Raw genomic sequence first — 19,884 nt, forward strand, 5'->3', positions numbered from 1 at the left:
ACACACACACACACACACACACACACACAGCGACCCTGGACGGCTAACCGAGATATACGACCCAGATCCACGGAGGGATGGAGGCGTTAACGATGGGGGGACTCAACACCTTGGGAGAGATATCCAGGGTGCGACCTCTACTCCTTCATGTGGGGCTGTCACTGAACCAGGAAAATCAAAACCTCGCCTCAGCTTTTTCCTCTTTAAACTCATTAAAGCTCTGTCGTTTGGTAGTCTTTTATATCTGACAAGCTGCTCGACTCCCACGCCTAGAGTTGCCCGCCGTCTTACGGCCCGGAGGCGCTCTTCGGTGCCGGGCCGCCGGCCGCGACCCCGCGACAGGATATTAAACACAAACTGGCCTCCCCACGCCGGGACTCAATGGCCTCCTTCCAGTGTCGGGAGGCTGTCATCTGTCTGTCTGTCCTTTTGCTCCATGCCCTTCAGACCGCTGCCAGCGCCCCTAGCCTGTCCTGGGCATCTGCATTGCCACGGGCCACAACACACACACACACACACACACACACACACACACACACACACACACACACACACACACACACACACACACACACACACACACACACACACACACCCCCACCCCCAACCCCCCCCCCCCCCCCCGCAGGATGTGGCCCAGCCCAGCCTGGCCAGAGCAGCAACACACTAGAAATGAAGCTCGAGTAGTGTAATTACTACTTTGTTGAAGCTTTGCCTCTTGTTATTGTCCATGTCTGTCTATGGACAATGGCATCCTTGAGGGAGATGGCAAACACCGCTTACCTGGCCTATCATCCACTACACTGCATGATGGAAGTAGAACGCAGAATAACGTCTAAAAATACTGTACTGTAAGAGCATTACCTTAGTTGAAAGAGGTCTAGAGTTAAAACTAACAGTTTTGCAAAAAGAAGTTTCAGTGGGGCTCGCCGCTTTGAACACTGGCAGGGAGGACGGTGGGGGGGGGGGGGGGGGGGGCTTCCACACACAGCATCCTGAGGGGCAATGCACTGCCTAAATCACACACAAACACTCTGCTGCACGGACGGATCAATATGCCGTACGCACAGAGCGAGAGACAGCGTCAGCCGGTACAAAGACACAGCGAGGAGGGGAGAGGAGGGGGAGAGAGAGATGGAAATAAATGGAGAGTGAGATAGCAAGAGATAACCCAGGTTTAATAAAACAAGCGAGAGATACGATCAAATATTAAAGGACACTCATCTAAACCACTACAGACTGGGCTGGGAAGTAAGGAGAGGAAAAGTACAAATCCACAAGAATAACATGCACTGCAGTGTTTATTCCCTCACCTATTTAACCGTCCAATCTTTCCACGATATTTCCACCATACTGGTGGCAGTACGGTGGAGCGTGGAGCACCTGTAGAGGCAGTAGGGAGGTATGGAGGTGTACCTGTAGGAGCTTCCAGCGCATGTTGAGCTGGTCGAGCTGGCGGGAGGCGGTGGAGGACAGCTGCACGTCCAGCGGGGTGAGGTCAGCTGACAGCTCGTTGACCACGTGCACGTCCTGCCTCAAAGGGGCCACCTCCTCCTGGAAGGCCTTGATGGGGGGGGCGGGGGGAACAGCCGGTTGTCATGGTGATTACCCACTCCATTAGTTTCAGTTATAGACACTTGACGGAAATGTCATCCGTTTTATTAGACAAACGGCTGGGAAGTGGCGAGGGGAGCGCAGCATCTGCTAAATGACTGAATAAATGTTAATGGGAATCTTTGGGGCGAAGGGAGATCGTTAGATGGTTCCAACCATCTCTGCCGTCGGGGGGTTGTGTTTGGTTACTACCAGCCTGAGCGATGATGAACCAGCCCCGAGTGGACAGGACGTACCATCATAGTTGAGGTGATTGGTGAAACGCTGAGGCCGGTAATAAGGGCTCCAATTAGCATTCCCATCTATGCTATGTTCAGCGTCTATGTGGACAATTTCTCCTCAGAGATGAATTCAAAGGATGTCAGCCGGTAATGCTTCCATGGTCGAACAAAAGATATGTCGGTGAATATATGGAAACAAAATAAATTGCTTATACCATTCGATTTAGATATATAAGCATGTTTAAGCATGCTTCTACCACTGATACTGATATTGTATACTTTTTTTGGGTCTCCATAGCATAACTAAAACGAATCAACTAAGAGGTAGGTGGTTGGATCTATCAATCAAACATCAGGGAGGACGCTCCCTGTACTGATGTGATGTCCCCCCAGGGCAGGGTTTGGAAACGGGTTGAAATTGGCCAATCCATCAACATCACACCTGGTGACTGAAGACAGGTGGCTCTTACAAGAAAAAATATAAATATTCTGAATTGGGTCAAACGTGTGGCGGTTTCGGATCAAGAGCGCCCCCCCCCCTTACGGTGGTCCTCTCGATGTGGTCCTGCAGGGAGTCGATGAGCAGGTCCCCCACAGGCTGCCAGCCCTCCTTGGCCTCCTCGGCGCGGGTCAGCCGCAGGTCCAGCTGGTCCATGGAGCTCTGCAGCTCCTGCAGCCGCTCCAGGGCACGCTCCACCTGGCTCTGCCAGCCGCCCACGTGGCCCGTCAGCCGCTCCCAGCGCTCCCGCACCTCGCCCGTCTGCTTGCGGATGGCCCGGGCCACGCCGCGGGCCTTCTCCTCGGGGGTGAGGTCTGGTTGGGGGGGGGGGGGGGACATGCAGGTCAGCGATTTAGCACGAGGAGAATCATGAGTTAATGTCAATGCAGCAGAGGAGAGAGAGGAGAATTGGCTGCTGTTTTATTGATCGCTTCGGGGGTTGATATGTGGATGGGGGGGTTCACCCCCAGAGGGAGCAGGCGGCTACAGCACAGTGGCCATGGATCGACCCCCATGTCAGGAGATAACACCAAGGTTACTGGCTGGGCTATAGCTCAAGCTGTGATACAAAGCTGGAAGCACGGAGGCAGGTATTTTTAATTAATCTTTTTTTTTACCCAAATGAAATGGTGCATGGCCTTTGATTGGGACAGAGAGAGGGGGAGAGAGAGAGAGAGAGAGAGAGAGAGAGAGAGAGAGAGAGAGAGAGAGAGAGAGAGTTAGAGGGAGAATGCAAGAGCTATAGTGGGAGAGAGCGAGCGAGAGCGAGAGCGAGAGAGAGAGCGAGAGAGAGAGCGAGAGAGAGATATGAAGTGATGCGATGAGGACCTGATAATTGCCGTAAAGCATTCAGGTGTTTTTAATTCAGAGTGCATGAATAAGTTCATTGTGGTAGGTGACCAGAGAGAATAATGCAAATAGAGAATGGATTGGCGAATAAACAAACAGGTTGGGGTAAAAGCAGAAAAACGTTTCCAAGGTCAGGGGTTTGAAGTAGAAACGAACGCTGGAGGAACGTGGGTGGACGCGAGGGCTTCCCGGTCCTGAATTTATATCACTGTCTGCAGGACTGTGATTAAAGGAGCCTTCCAGTCTCATTTGCCACCGATCCCTTTTCAACTGCCGTTTCTCATGCAAAACAAGAAAACACGTCGGGGAATGTGTGAAGACAAGATAGCGTCCCCCTCTTTGATAAGCCAATATTGAGAGGTATGCAGGAGAATGAGGAGATTAGATAAAGAAACAGCGTGTGTCGTGTTCGTCTGAGGGCAGCGGCGGTGGGCGAGCGAACGGAGGGCCTAAACACACCTGCTCTGATACGCGATCAGCGCCCCCAATCTCCCTCTTATCAATTCTCACAACGAGACGACGCGGTGATATGACGCATCAAAGATCACATACACCAAGTCAGTCAGTCAGTCTGTCTGTCTGTCTGTCTGTCTGTCGGCCCCAGTGGTTGGAAGACCACCACCACCACCACCACCACCACACCCCCTGTACACAGTTGCCCCCTTGGGCGGGGTTTTAATTATTTACACAGAAGGGGGCTGCTGTTTGACAGGAAATGAGTTGAATCTACCCAGAAGTCCCCTGCAGCTGGCACCGAGGTCCAGAGAGGGAATGCCGAATGAGTGGCTGCCTGTTTAGAAACAAGATGCTTTCTGTCGGGCCGCTGAATCCACTTTCAATATTGGCTCGGAGGTTTGGAGAAGCCTTCAGGGTGGAATGCTCGGGTGCTAATTTGAATAGTGTTTTCATGTCAAATGGCAGGGGTGTTTTAATTCTTTCTTCGCGGCCTAACTACCGTGGAAACAATTATGTTTAGAAAATTGTGCTCCATTGATTTGAGTGCCAACTGTCTGTTCGGAAAGCCTATATCCTTGAAATAGTTGCCTGATATTTTTGCTTTTCTGTTATGTGGAAAGCAAAGAAATTGTCCAGAAGAATATTGATAGTGTTTCTACAGTAAAAAAAAGCGTTCTGTAGCGGTCCTTCAAATGTCTCCAAAAACGGCACAGATTGTCTCGTCAGTGTCCATCGCGGCCCGGCCCGGCGCGTTCCCATCCTCACCTGTCTTGGGCTGCAGGTTCCTGCGGGGCTCGGCGGGCCCCTCGATGGGCTGGTCGGCCAGGAACGAGCGCGCCTGGTCCAGGGTGGTGATCACCAGGTGCTCTCGCTCCTTCAGCTCGGACAGCAGCGCCTGCAGAGAAACAAGGCAACACAGATAGACTCAATGCAGGCCTTAGACTACGACTCAGGAGTCAAGCCCCCGGCTAGTAGACTGACGTCAGTCTGAGTCCGTCAAAGGAGGGGGTTGAATACGGGACCACATAGAACAAGGACGGAGAGAGCGAATCGAGTGGAACAAATAATAGATTGTTTACATCGGCCCCAGTGAGTACATTTGTTTGGACGTTTGGTTTTCTCCTGACATTATCGATGCCTGCGTATTGTTTCAAAAAAGCCCTGCTATCGAAAAGCCAATAAGGCAACCTTTCAAGGTATATTAAAAAGGGTACTTTTGATTCATTTGCTGGCGATAAGAGCATGTGTGTTGTTGTTGGGCTTGTGAATATTGTCAACAAAACCCTCGACCTCGAGTCGAGAGGTAAGAGTGAAAGTCAAAAAAAGGAGAAAGAGAAACGGAGAGAGAGTGAGAGGTTGAGAGGGACTGACACGCAAAGAGGAAAAAGGCAAGAGAAAGTCAAAGAGGGGTGGGCGAAGATGAACAGTAAAGTAAACCGTTTCCTCAGGGTCAAAATAAAGCTCCGGAGGACTCTCTCCCGGCTAACCATCATTGAGACGTCTAGTAGTAATTCATAAGCTTCAGGTTCAATTGCAGGCCATCTAACACAGTAGCAGCAACAACTTGTTTTCAATCAACTAGCATCCACACTCTGCTGGCAGAAAGGACCCAACTCTTTCACACGATCACACACGCTCACTCAGTCACACGCGCACACACGGCGCACTCCTTGACGTCTTAAAGAGAATAAAGCCCTCCACACACGCGCACAGTGTGTGACCATTGAAGACATGCAGGGTCAATGTCAGCCTCCCCCTGATATTGAATCCTCCGCTGTGTGCCAGTCCACATCTGCCAAGCACGATTGGTCGTGCGGCTCTCTCTCTGGGTGTGTGGCACTCCTAATTATTCCCCTTTTAATATGAACAGCACCATGTCAACGCGGGGGGGGGGGGGGGGCAGACGGAAGGGGGGGGGGGGGGAGGTAGACGGGGGCAGTCTGGCGCCCACCCGAGTGTGTTATTGCTTCACCATGAGATGATGTAGTCCAGGAGACGCGGCCCGGCCGTGGCTTGATCGGCCGGGTTCTATTAAAAGGCATTTTGGACAGACGTGGGGTTCTGTGAGCAGCACCGGAATTGTGATTGTTTCACTCCCCGTGCGTGCCGCGGCATCGCCCGGAATCGATCAGTGCCTAAGGTTTCTACAAAGTGCGACCGTTTGGATGCTTGTTATTATATTCCTTCTTTCTCTCCTGCGGGACTCTGTTATTGGGTCCCGGGCAATGAGCCGACAGACTATTAGGTTTGGCAGTACGAGTTCGGAGAACAATTGCTCACACGTAGACGTTCAAGGAAAGCGCTTGAGAGCCAATCAAAGTTATTTGAGGCCTCGACGAGACATGGGTTTCCAAACATGTGTTTCACCTTGAAGGCTTCAGAGTGTATCTCAATCCAGGGATGTGATGTATTTCAAAGTGAAAGCGTACTTTAGGTTAAGTTGGAGAGGGAGGGGGGGGGGGGGGGGGGGGGGGTGTGCCTCTTTGACATTCAGGGTTTCCTGGACGACAGTGACTGGGTGGTAAACCGACTGCCTACCTAAAAAGTAGACCAGGGCAGCAGGGTGCTATAATTGGTTGCCATGTCTCGCCTCTCCGACATGAAAATGTATCCATTTCATAGTACGTTCAGGTGATGATTGCTTGCTTGTCTCGGGGAAAGAGAACCGGGACGAGGAGGCAGGAACAGCCTCCCGGGGTAATGAGTTGATTTGGCAGAAGGAAAAAGAGAAAGGTAAAAAGCACGACACTGATTCCGATTCTCTTTTTGTCATTCTTTAGAGAGTAGGCAGAGAGAAGGTCATGCATTTCATTGCTTATCTGTTCTTCTCCTAACGTAATTTCCTTTCTCCTGCCTCCTATGAGCTGTGCGCGTCAGTTCAGATTCCCCCGGAGCCTGAAGAATAAGAACGTGACAAGAAGAACAAGGACAAAGACAAGGAGAATGAATCAGGAGCTTTTTGACTAAGGATTTGACAAAGCAATATCCAAAACAAGGGAAAAACGTTATCATCTCTATCAGCAGACTGGCCCTATCTATCACCAATGAATGCACATTGAAGAATCCTATTGCAGGCGTTATGTCATGAGAGGAGTATGCCTTACCCCGAGGTAATTGAGAGAGTAGAAGCTAATATGGTGTTCATGACTTTAAAAAAAGGAAAGTATTCTCTGTTGGAGTTGAAAACAAGACAAAAACAGAATCGCTCCCGAGGTGTCATTCTGGCAAAGATTACTCTTAGGCCAACCGCCACAACCATTTCTTTCCCACAATTCCCCCTGGCACACTTGATTGACTCTCCCACCAAGCAGGAATTAAATCACCCTGGCTAACGAATGGTGTGCTTCGATTCAGTGATTTCCTCCCCTACAAAACTAATTTAGAGGAAATGTAACAGGCAGGTAGCAGTCAAGGGACTAGAAGAAATGGACACTGAGGGAGTGAATATAGGAGGGCTATGAATTATCTAATATAGGAGGACAATGAATTACGGAATATAGGACGTTGGCAGGATGAGAAGGGGTGCTAAGGAAAGACTATAACGAGAGAGGGAGGTGATGGTCGAGATACATTCATGTAGCAGGATCCAATTTTGCAGTATTTTGTCTGAACAGAAGAACTCTGTTGCGGTTAAAATTATGCTTAATTCGGATTCACGATCAAGCGTGAATATGTCAAAAGGCAAGAAACTAAATAAATATGTAGATGCAATTTGCAATTCAGCACGGTAAATTATTTATTATTATTTACACATTCCCATGAAGGATCTCTTCGTACAATCATTCAAGGAAATGGCGAGGATGCAGAAACCATTAGCGCGGCTTTAGCAATGGCTAGAGTAATTATAACTTGGACTCTACTGAAACATTAAGCACCGTGCGACTGCAAATATATTCCATTTCCAGAACCATAATAGTGGCGCTCGATAGACGGACACTTTGCCCTCAGGTAATGGAATGGAAGCTACAATCATGTCACACATTGAACCTTTTCACCACACTCAAAATGTAGATTTCACCTGCGTAGCGCGCCATTCAACTCCATTAGCTCAATTTCAGCCAGCTGAACACGAGCACGTTGTTTAAATTGTGTGAGTCACAAACGTTTATTTTCCGTTTAGCGTTCGCAACCCATCTGATTTATTTCTCCCCGTTCTAGGATACCTCAGAGTAGGCATGTGGGCGTTGGGGATCGAACCCAGAACATTACGGCTGGGAGTCAAACATCTTTGTGAGTGACACGCAGATGTCGGCCATGTCCCTTAGAGATGCTGAATGAGGCCGGTGCTCATGACTTAGGAACAGGATAGTCCAGTGGTTTGGGTAACGATCGGAAGGTTCTGGTTTTGATCCCCAATGTGCGCAAGAGGCCTAATCGCTGCCCGCTGCTCCTAAATCCTATGTATCCATATTAACTGTAAGTCGCTTCGTCAGGAAAAAGTGTCTACTAAATGACCAGAGTACAGATAGAAGTCCCTACATGTCCCCCACTCTGCATGCTAGATGAACACTTCAGAGTCCAGCAACCGTTCCAGAAACATCTTACAAAAAAAATATCTTTCAGGACGATTAAGGCAATCCCAGGACACATGGGGCCTTCCCTGTCGAAATGGGGGGCAAGGCAGAAAATATCAAAAATGATATCACAAAATATGTGTATAGCTTTAAGAGAAAAGTAAACCCTTCCATTCTTTTTTTCAAACCAATCAGTTTTCCTGAGAGGGATTGAGCCTGGGCTGTGGTAACAGACCAAGGGAGATTGCTCACTTGATCTTTCCACCCTCATTCTACACATCTCCTCAAAAGCTCCTTTTAACCAGCCCACATGAGAAGACCTATGGATCTTTTCCTGAGGGACTCTGCAGGCCCGCAATGAGACAAGATGGGATTATGGAGCAAATCCAAATGCTTATTATTCCACCTACTCCACCTTAAGAACCTGCTTGTTTGTTACTCGTGGTAGGCAGCTGATCTTGTTGACTAGACACGACTCGAGTGTGAGTGTGAGTGTGAGTGTGAGTGTGTGTGTGTGGCTCCTGGTAGCAGAGCAAGGAGTCTTATCTCGGCACGCGTTGTGCTGTCGGGAGGATAAGTGCCGAAGATAGCATCGCAAAACTTCAATTTTGGCGTTTAAACAGTATCCTTCAAAGGAAAATGCATAACACTATCAAAAATCACTCTTTATAAATACCAAAGGATGTTTATAATAAAAGGGCTCTATATAATAGTGTTAAGAATGTTTCGCAAATACCTGTGAGAACGAAGGTTAAAAAAAAAGCTTGATGATTGTCAGTTTTAAATCAACATGTTCTTGTGGCAGGCATTGGGATCAGGTTGGTGTACTACAAGAAGCCTATTAGGTACCATTTGTGAGGTGCAATAAAAGCTAATTGTTTTTATCCTAACTTCTTTTGAGCCAAACCAGCCAAGGCTTGAGGCTTTTTCAAAATATGAATAAACTCAAAAATAAGCTCCCTGAAGTCCAGGAAAAAAACAGTTGCAGCTCTCTTTGCAAGGTGATTATGTGAGCTTAGCATGTAGATTGCCTCAACAGGTAGCGCATGGTTAGCTTGGTCGAGCAGAGCCTATGGCAAAGATCAGCAGTCAGTAACTAGTTTTATGCTATAATACTGAGATGCAGAATCCAAAAACAGTTACCGTACTTTTCTGGATGCTCATCATTTTCTAAGTAATGGGTTGGCCCTCTCATTCCACCATGACCACTTGGTTGGCTGCCATCGTAGACAAAATGGCAACAGATGCCGAAAGATAAAATAGTCATTACAGTGCCCACGAGCACCCTGTCCCCTGTCCTATCGTCTCATCCTAAAGGCGGTTAATTGAATACAGCTGATGATGGATTGGTTTATTCCGTTTGGGCGCTGGCACTGGCCTTTCATTGGATAATTGAATGTTGCGATTAATAAAAGACACTGTGACCATATCAGCGGACGGAATCGCAGATTTTGTGCGTGAGGGCAAGGGGATCAGACAGGTTAAATGTAACCTCGGACGAACAAAGCTCATCAAAGGAAAGCAACTTTTGTGTATTAAACTATTGAATACTTTCAGCAAAAGTGCATAAATGCTATTCAAATTGAGAGAGAAAGTTAAAATAACTTTTCTAAAATATATTTCTAGTTTATTCTGCGGCCGGAAGTAACTCCCCTCTAGCTTAATCCATCAACATCCCAACCACTTTTCATCTCCCACTCCCTGCGTCATCCTCCATTGACTACTTCCTGTCTGCCACCATATTGTTCAGATTGCCACTTTGTCACTGCTGCCTTGATGCTCACACACAGACCAACCCCATCTCCCCTCTGCCGAGGTATGTGGCTTAGCCTAGCACTCTCACCTCTCCAAAGACTTTGGAAAGGTGACCTGCTAGCCTTGCTTACAGCTAGTGGTTTTCATAGAATACAAACATTTCTGGTATAGTTCAGATCCATTGCCTATGTACCTCAGAACCACTAGCTGTTATCACAGCTAGTGGTTCTGCTTTGGCCCTCGTCGATCTCAGGGTCATTTCCTGCCTATGCAGAGAAAGAGTTGTAATGCATAGATGCTTCAAGATCCAAATGGTGAATAAAAGAGGCTGAAAACCTTTCCAATAATTCACCATGTCTCTGCTTTCATGGGGCGAGGAAGAGGAACATATATATATATATACACACATACATATATAAGAGACAGACAGACAGACAGACAGACAGACAGACAGACAGACAGACAGACAGACAGACAGACAGACAGACAGACAGACAGACAGACAGACAGACAGACAGACAGACAGACAGACAGACAGACAGACAGACAGACAGCGGACAGCGGCAGCTGCGACAGCCCAAGGGAACAGAACCCCGGCTAAGAGACAGGACCAGGGGTGAGGAGCGGAGGGAGGCTGGGGAGAATGCACCGGAAGGGGCCCCATTATCTCGTGGGTGGCTTCACATTGCCTCTCCTAATGGAGCCTGTCTGACCGGCTAGGCTGAGGCCGCCTTCCTTCCACTCCCATCAGGGGAGGTGGACATGAACACACCAAGGACACACCATCCCCGTCACCCCCTCCAGGCCCCTACACCTCTGAGGATGGAGTTTCAGCAATCACTAGAGATCCATCGTGTGGATTTTTGAATTTGGAAAAATGACACGCGCCACACCACTCCCGTCCTCAAAAGCAAACATCAATACATGAATGCATGCCCCGACAAGCCTTTCCAGCGCTGGCATTGCCTTTTCCAGGGCCTACAACTAAAAGGCTGAGCGCATAGCCAGCAGCTCATCCGAGTATAAGTGCACAAGCACTAGGGGTGGGGATCGAGAACCGGTTCGTACCGGTGGATTCACTGCAAAGGATTCAAGTGACTGAAAGGTAGGTAGAAGCCGAGAGCATTGGTGCCAGAGACCGCTATGATTTGAGGCGAAGGAAGGCGTAATATAAAATGGCGGGTGGGAACAGGGATACCACCCCTGTGTTATTGACTCCGGTCATGCTGACAACTGCGTGGTGGTAGTCTCGACATCCATCACGAGTGGCAGCTGGTGGTTTCCCGCTGATGGGTGAGCGCGTGGGCATGATGTTCGGTGTTGCACAGGGGTAGCTTAAAGTGTCAATCCTCATGAATATATCGGCGCTGAGGCGAAGAGTGTTCCTCTTATATCGACAGATAGAAGCACTTTTTAACGATGGAATATTTAAAAAAAAAAATAGGACGGTTGAAATATATTTCTATAACTCTTGGAAGGGTTTTCGAATGCCTTTCCTGAAAAAGTAAGAATGACACCAAAAATAGACTTTGAATAGAGCTTGAATATTATATAAAATAACTGGAAACGTAGAAATGTAGTCTATATAAAAACTACAGAAAATGTACAAATCCCTGAAAGCAAATGACCCAACCAATCAGAGGACAGCCCAGGCATGGGCACGTACCGTGCAGTGGTTCTGCTGCTGCAGCAGGGTGGGCACGTCCCCCCCGATGGGCATCTGCTTGGCCAGGTCCTCGTCCTTGGCACAGATCCAGCGCCACAGCTCCTCCAGCAGGCCCAGCAGGCGGGACCACCGCTCGGCACTGGCCTCCAGGTGGGCCCTGTGAGGGGTCAGAGGTCAGAGGTCAGAGGAGGTCAGGAAGGGAGGAGGGAGGTCTTGAGAGTGAAGATACCGGCAATTGCAAACTTCCCAGTCTTCATCAGTGCAAAGCAAAAACAAAAACGATCCACAATGTTAGTGCTCTTTGCCAACTTTCCTATTGGCATGGTTCCTGTATGTGTAGTCCTTCCTTTTACATTGAATCCCATTACAGCTGACTAATTGGAGCGTAGAGTGAAACAAATCAGACTGTAGCCTTCAAGTCGGTGATCTCTCTCAAAAAAACATTACCGAAACACCCACATACACTCACTCACACCGACTTAACTCTCAGCATTCCCCAATGAGTTAGCATGTGCCTTGTCCCAGTGCCATTGGAAAGGTCAAACAGCTCTAACTGGTCTCCGTCCGCGTCTGTGTTTTATAACATGGTATGGTCCCAGGGGGCGGCGGCGGCGTGAGTTGTGGTTGTGCGCAAGGAGGAGGTGCCGTCATAAGCACTCTGCTCCTGTTTGTGTTGATGCTCTCTTTTGGGGATGATGCATGTGAACATTGTACGCAGAGAGCCTCAATTGCTGCACTCCGTGTTTGTGTTAATTAAACATGCAATGTAATTAGAGGGTAATGGGCCAGAGGCAATCAACTCGCCTCACACAACACAAATATAGACCATGCGCACACACAAACACACACACACACACACACACACACAAATAAGCCCTTTCTATCCATAAACTGCTATCAAATAGCGAGACGAAATATGCATCAACGCTAACTCATATTTGAGCTGGATCCATTACAGAAAGGATCAAAGTATTTCCTCGCTATAAATAGCAGGAGCCGAGGATTTGTTCAAATGTATATCCATGGCGCCGGTGATCGACCCACTGTGTCAGAAACCGTGCCCTTTATCTCCTCACAAACACAGACGGGGGTGGCAGCCAGACCGCAGGACGTCTGCCCTCCTGTGTTTAATATTCAGCCGCTCTACAGTCATCCAGCACCACTCCGCTGAATTGATTTGTCAATTTCCATTGCTATCTGCTACAAACATCCCAATCCTGTCAGCCTCTCGCCTTTCTGACACCGCGCACACACACACACACACACACACACACACACACACACACACACACACACACACACACACACACACACACAGACAGACAGACAGACAGACAGACATACACACACACAAAAGCTTGACAGATACACATACACAGAAAAAGACAGACACACACATACACACTGACACACTGACACACACACACACACACACACACACACAAAGACAAATCATTTTCTCTTTTCGTTTAAGCCAGACGAGGTGGCCCCGGTCCCTTGGAAGTTATGTGAGCCAGCCTTGTCTCCCCCGACTCTGCCATCCTTTATCTTGTCAGTCCCCTGCCAGGGAGGCATCAGGCCACTGTAGGTTACTGTAGATGTCTGGAGGCCGTCTCCCCGGGAAGAGCACAGCCACCGCTACAGGGACTACGGTAACCACTGAGTGTTATGACATACTAAGGAGTAACCTTGGGGAGGGGGGGGGAACGAGCTACACTACTCCAACGTATAGGCTTGGGTTCTTGCGATCAACATGAACAAATTAAAAGTTTATTCTTATTCTTTGTGTTTTTTGGAGGTTTTCAAACCCACTTTCTGCCTACAACCCCCTACTGTATCACTGTGTGTAGATACGTGCGTTCTTAACGCCCTGGCTAGATCAGGCAATGAGTCGCCTTACTCAGCCGTGAGGAAACGCTCAGACTCTAATCAATGAGAGCTGCTTCACTGAGTCCGTCTGAAGCACAACAGACGCTAAGCAACATGCTAATACAAGTTTATTTCTACGCTTGTGGACGCGACTCCCTATATATAAACGTGTTTTTGAGGAAAGTACATTCTGAATTTCAATCAATCCTAGATTAGTATATTTGGCCCGAGGAGACTAGTTATATGGGGACATAACTACAACCCTGTGTCCCTCCTCAGACTGTGCACCTCTCGTTTATTTCATATTTTCTCCCTACTGTAAATTTGCAATCACGGACAAGGTGCAGTTGAGGTAGAGATATTAAAGGAGCTGTACGACATTATATAAGGCATTGTATACACAAGGACAGTTAAAGAAAGACTCAATTTGGAGGATAATTGGAGGTCATTGGAGCTTGAGGGGAGTTTGTTTGGAACATCGGCAATGACTAAACATGAACCGTAAGAACAATTGAAAACCACATTTAGCAGAGCACTCTTTTTTTCTTTATCTCCTTTATATTCCTGTAATTCGGACGCAAGGCTGCGATGTTTCCGGTGGAGTAGGTCGTATGGAGATGTGGAGCAACTCGTACCTCTCAGGTAAGGCAAAAGTCAGTTAGTGACTTTAAAAGCCATTCTTGTGTTCACATAATAAAAACCCAGCCTGCAGAATGACACATGGGCGACCATCAACAAACCTTAATCACATCCCTTGGACGAGGGTGCTGCTTGTGACCCAGGGTGGGGTGGTGAAGTGACTAGGTGCTGCTACTGACCATCAGTTGTGTGATGTGGAGCAGTGACTGGGTGGTCTGGTGCGGTGGCTGGGTGCTACTGACCGGATGTTGGCCGACTTGGTCTTGAGGTCGCTCCAGCGGTGGTTCATGTCGTCCAGGCGGTGCTGGAGGAACACCGCCTCCTCCGAGCTGCCCAGGGCCTTGACCATCTTGGACTTGTTCCCCTCCACGCTGCGGTAGATGTCGTTGTGGGCATCGATCTCAGCCTGGATGTCCTGAAAACAGACGAGACACCGTTTTTTTAAAAGATATTACTTTACTAATCCCAAATGGGAAATTGGGGAATTTCTTTGGGGGGCAACATTCGGTCAAGGTCGATGGGATTCTGAGGAGAGACGTTTAGCCCTTATTTTCTGGAAGAGTCGTTGATGCAGTGGCAGACCCGGATATGCCTTGAGGGCCTCTGCTATTCTTCACGCTTCTATATTTTTTTCGCCCCGTGTGTAAAGTAGTGATACTAGTGCAATGTCCTTTCTGGCCTTTATCCAAAAAGACACCAAACAAAACAAAGTAAGATGGATCGAGATTCTGGACCTTCAATTTTTTCCCGGCACCGTCTCTTATCAGACGGAAATCACCCCTATAGCATCTGTCGCCATAACAACTCTGTCCCAGGTACCACCAGTGGCGAAGGTGATGGAAAAAACTGTCTGTGTGTGTGTGTGTGTGTGTGTGTGTGTGTGTGTGTGTGTGTGTGTGTGTGTGTGTGTGTGTGTGTGTGTGTGTGTGTGTGTGTGTGTGTGTGTGTGTGTGTGTGTGATACAAGGGGAGGACTGACGCAACAGAGAATTCAGTCAAACGGTTTATTTTTAGAACACAAAAACTCTCTTTCTCTCAATGCTGCTGTGCTGAGGCTTGCTTGAAGCTATTTTGACACCTGACTCTCCTCAAAAACCCTAGAAAATATCTGAAGATAGTGGGCTAGCCAAAGTGTCTGCACAAGGAAGTCTCACGGTCCAAATTAATTAAGAAAAAGTGTTTGAGGCTCTGGCATTCAGCCAGTTATTGTTGGACTAATTAGAGGCAATCAGTGATTGTACTTGATTATCGGAAAATGTTACAAAAACAATGTTTTAAGAAACGCAAAGTCAGTTTTCATTACAAAATAACAGTGGCTCACATTGTCTCCCTCTTTATGAAAAGGGCTTTGTTGTCGCAGTCGGCCATATATCTATATATCTATAAAAACACAAGTGCATGTACAACCGCACCTGGCCAGTGCAGATGAAAAATTGGGAGAAAAGGGTTCAAAGTGTCATTTTTTTTTTTTTTGTTCATTTATTCCCTAAAGGCATAAAATTAGGAAGGGTGCCCAGCAAATCTAAATCGTAATATTATTTATTAACAAAGGAACATCGATTTTCCTTTGAGGGCGACCATCGCCCAGCTCGCCCTAAGTTACCGCCTACATGAGTTATACCTCTAGCCGGCCCTGATTGAGGCATCAGTTAGGGCACACAGCAGTTGGCAGATGGGCTATGTGTTCAGTGTAAGCACCAGTGTTCGAGTGCTGTGCTTGGCAAAAGAACCAGTCGCCAGTGGCTATCTGAGGCTGAGCTAAACGGGGGATCAAGTAGACCAGCAGTCACATGCTGACCACTCCAAACAAATCAAATGGTACGCAAAGGTCAAACAAGCCAGAGACACACAGGATGGGTGGGGGGGGAGGGATCGATATATAGCCAGAGAGTGAGCACTGAGAGGCCGAGCGAGTGCGTAAAAAAAAAAAATCTTACCACACACACACACGACAGGTAGTAGTGGCTGCTCAGACCCTTTTACAATGCTAGCATGTGCACAAGCACACAAACTAGCATGCGTCTGGTATAGTTTGGCATATAAGCAGACATCTGACTACTAACGTCATGTCTTCCTTTAACCCGAACTCAGCTCTGATTCATTGTGACAAATGGGAAGGTGACGTCTGGAGACATGAATCACTGACTGTCTCCCTCACTCAGACACACACCGGGACGCACGTCAACGGGCTAACCAAATCATGTCAGAAAAATACAAAGCGGCCCCACCAGAACATTGAGGAATTCAGGACAGCTTAGAGACACAAACAAACAATTACCCTAATTTCTGTATATTCTACTGGAGACGCAAAAGGCAGAGAGACCGGAACTAGCATATCACAGCCATAAACACACATGCACACACACAGAAACAAGCACAGAGAGCAAGAAGGGTAACAAGGTTAGAGTCGAGTAGGTAGCGACAGGAATTCAAATGAATCCTATATGCACTATACAATGGCAATAAGCAACGCGACCTTCAGCGCTATGAATGTTAACCCTTTCAGAAGCTTCCGCCTCTCTGCGAGGTTCCTCCACAACATTTTTCTTCACTCAATTATAGTGTGACATGGGCTAAAGAAAAAATATTTTTGCAGCATCACAATGCTTGCAACTATTGAAAGGTTAAGTTTCTTTCTCCGATAAGTCACCTTTTCAATGACGGCAAAATCCCACAAGGGACCACATACACACAGAAACACACATTCACTCCTCCTTTTACAGCTATGTTATGTGGGTGTTTGTGTGTGCATGGGTGCGCACTAGATACAATCCCAGACTCCCATTGGGCATTTCCGTGGTCGGATCTACCTGTTCAAACTTCTGCAGCACCTCTTGCAGGCCCAAGTTCAAGCCTATCATGTTGCAACACACGCTTCGGCCCCGCCCACGCCCAACGGCGATCACCACATCCCCTCCTCCGAGGGCTCGCCGGTCGGGGGGCACCGAGGGGTCGGGGAGCGGGACGGCGGGGTCCTCCAGTGGTCCGGGTCCTGACCCGGACAGTCCGGCTCCGGGCTCGATCGCTCTGTTGATCCTCTGCAGGCAGGCTGCGAGCCTCCTGGGTCAGGGGGACCTGCGGAGCGGAGAGGGGCGCCTGGAAGGGTTTGGGGCGCGACGGACGACAGCGATCCAGGTAATGATCCTCGGTAAGGCGCCGCGCAGCCCTCAGAAAGCCCTTGGCAGCGCTGTTGCGGGTGCACGCTGGTGTGTGCTCGCCTGATCCGGCCACATGACAGAAACATCCTCTTCAGACCCACGGCGGTAGCAGTAGCAGCAGCAGCAGCGGCGCCGGCGGCAGAAGCGGTTGCCAGGGCGGAGAGGAGCCGTTAGCCCGTGGTCATGCCTCACAGCTGGGTCAGAGAAGGAGAGAGAGAGAGAGAGAGAGAGAGAGAGAGAGAGAGAGAGAGAGAGCCCAGGTGGTGGTGCTCCTCCAAGGCCAGCAACGAAGTCAGTGAGGCTGGGCGTGGAATCGCTGGGGTCTTGGGCGGAGGTCCGGCGAGGGAGATAACGGCTCCAGGTCCTTAGGGAGGACTGGTTGATGTAAACCGGTGGTGGGGCCAGAGGAAAAGCCTTTCCTCTCTGAACTCACTTCAGCCCCTATCTCTCTTTAGTTCCCCCCCCACACACTTTAGTTCCCCCCCCTCAGGGCATGAACGAGCTGCCTTAACTTTCTCCGTTATGGTCCAACTTTGGGTTCGTGAGCAAACGCATTTGTTCTAAATTACTTATGAAAAGCAGGAATCCCGAGGCACGAACACTGACCCACTTCAGTTTAAGAGGTTAAACAGCAGCGCAGGGCAAGCCACATGGCGAGTCCTCGCGCTCCTTGGAGGTAAAGCCGGCCCCACACAGCTCCGAGTGAGACAGAGCAGCTACAGTCTCTGGCCTTTCACTAACCTTACCGGCCCAGGCCCCACCCAAGGAACTCCTCGTTCCAACCCCAGCCTCCTTCTCTCACACCCTCCTAATCATCGCCACAACAGGGCCTTTGTGCACACTTTGTGAAACCGGCCCACCCTTCAGATGTTCTGGTTTGGGGTCCACGCTTCCAAACGAGTTCCCTGGAGAACTCTTCCTCTTCTTCTTCTATGGTCTTGGGGGCCTCAGGGCCTGTCAGGACCTCTGTGGGTCCCAAGGCCTCTGCTTCAGCTACTCCGTTCCACGCGGAGGTAAGAGAGCAAACGGAGGAGGTGAAAGTGTAATCGTCTTCCCTTCTCTTCCCCGTCAGGCTGAGTCAAAGGGAACTGGTTTCAGTGTCTTTCCGTCTCTTTGGTCTATTTCTCCTCTTTCTTCCTCTCGGGGGAACGACGGGTCGCCACCGAGACCTCCGGGCTCCCTCTTCCCTCCTCCGCTGCTCTCCACTCACTGGCTTCACTCGTTCACACAGCTGTTTATTATTTAATCAGAATCCACCCTTTGCAACCCCTCCAACCCGCAGGACCCCTCCACCGCTCAGCAGTGTCCCCCCTCCCTCTCGCTCTCCCTTCCTCTCTACCTCTCTCGGCCTTCACTCACTCTCTAAACTATGTTGACACACACACACACACACACCCACTTCCTGCCGCCTTGAGAGAGAAAGAGGGAGGGCTGGGGGGGTTGGTGGGTTAGGGGCAAGAGGTGGGAAGAGGAGGCGTGCGAACAAAAAAGCGCTTTCAACTCCAGATTGGGGAGGGATGGCATCGGGAATCGGTAAGGAGCCGATGTGGAAAGGGAGGAGTGAGAGGAGGTTAGAAGGATCACGCACTTGAAGGAGTGGCCTTCAGCGTGAAGGAAGCACAAAGCGGGAAGCATTGTGCGTTTAAGAAGCTGTAGAGCTGAAGCATTAACAAAAGTACAAACCCACCCCCACCACATACACCTGTGTGTGTGTGTGTTTGTGTGTGTGTGAGTCTTTGGGTTGTGTGAGTGAGTGAGTGAGTGAGTAAGTGTGTTTGTGTGTGTGGGTGAGTGAGGCACTGAGTGGGTGGGTGAGGCAGTGAGTAAGTGGGTGTGTGTGCATCTAGAGCTTGAACAGAAGGACAGACATTTGGTGCGCATCAAAGACCAGATATTAGATGGCAGTCAAGGTGTGTGTGCGTGTGTGTGTATATGTGGCAGTGCGGGGGATAACGTAATGTTGCATATTCATAAGCGGCGGGCTTTGAAGTGTGCTTAGCTAATTAAAATATTTACATACGCTGCTATGCGGCGCTTTTGACGCGCGCCAACACGGATATTCGCTGTTTGAGTGCTCTTCAGCGCGGCACGTGAAAACATTTCAAGTAACTGGTGGGAATTAGCATGTTGCGAACGCGAGCGCACAACCACCGATGCCGCCTTTGAGGATCCTTCCACGCCTTCCAGAGAAAAGACAGCTCCGGCTCGTGATGTGTTAAACTCAAATGCATCTCAACACACTGCCAGACGCTTGTTATTGTGAGGTAGAAAACACACACACACACACACACACACACACACACACACACACACACACACACACACACACACACACACACACACACACACACACACACACACACACACACAGCACAACAGAAAGTAAATTAGTAAGGAACCACAGAAGATTAGGACCATTATGGGGAGAGCATGAACGCAGCAGGGAACTGTCCCTGAGGCGGTGAGTGCCGGAGGGAGAGAGAGAGGACAACATATGAAGGATAAAGGCTCATGAGACACTGGAGTCGGCAGGAAGCAGAATGATGGGGAAAAAGGCCTGGGGGAGGCATTTTGTACATAAAAATAGGAGTTTGAATAGTGAGAGAATGGTCGAACACTGAATAGAGTGAAACGGGAAACTAGGG

General features: G+C 49.0%; 1 protein-coding gene across 2 annotated transcripts in view; it reads right to left on the reverse strand.

The window, feature by feature from the left end:
* LOC130374577 (utrophin-like) overlaps window positions 1-17,406 on the reverse strand; it is a 69,616-nt gene extending 52,210 nt beyond the window's left edge. For both annotated transcript variants that reach the window (XM_056581413.1, XM_056581412.1), the window contains exons 1-6: window positions 16,892-17,406; window positions 14,325-14,497; window positions 11,575-11,731; window positions 4,405-4,534; window positions 2,380-2,648; window positions 1,417-1,563 (exon numbers count right to left, since the gene is read on the reverse strand). In XM_056581413.1, coding sequence (XP_056437388.1) covers window positions 1,417-1,563; window positions 2,380-2,648; window positions 4,405-4,534; window positions 11,575-11,731; window positions 14,325-14,497; window positions 16,892-16,942 — 927 coding nt within the window. In that variant the 5' untranslated portion in view covers window positions 16,943-17,406. The remainder of the gene's footprint in view (window positions 1-1,416; window positions 1,564-2,379; window positions 2,649-4,404; window positions 4,535-11,574; window positions 11,732-14,324; window positions 14,498-16,891) is intronic.
* Window positions 17,407-19,884: the final 2,478 nt, after the last annotated feature.

This window comes from Gadus chalcogrammus, chromosome 21 (assembly GCF_026213295.1).
Source record: "Gadus chalcogrammus isolate NIFS_2021 chromosome 21, NIFS_Gcha_1.0, whole genome shotgun sequence".
In the NCBI taxonomy this organism is placed as follows: Eukaryota; Metazoa; Chordata; class Actinopteri; order Gadiformes; family Gadidae; genus Gadus; species Gadus chalcogrammus.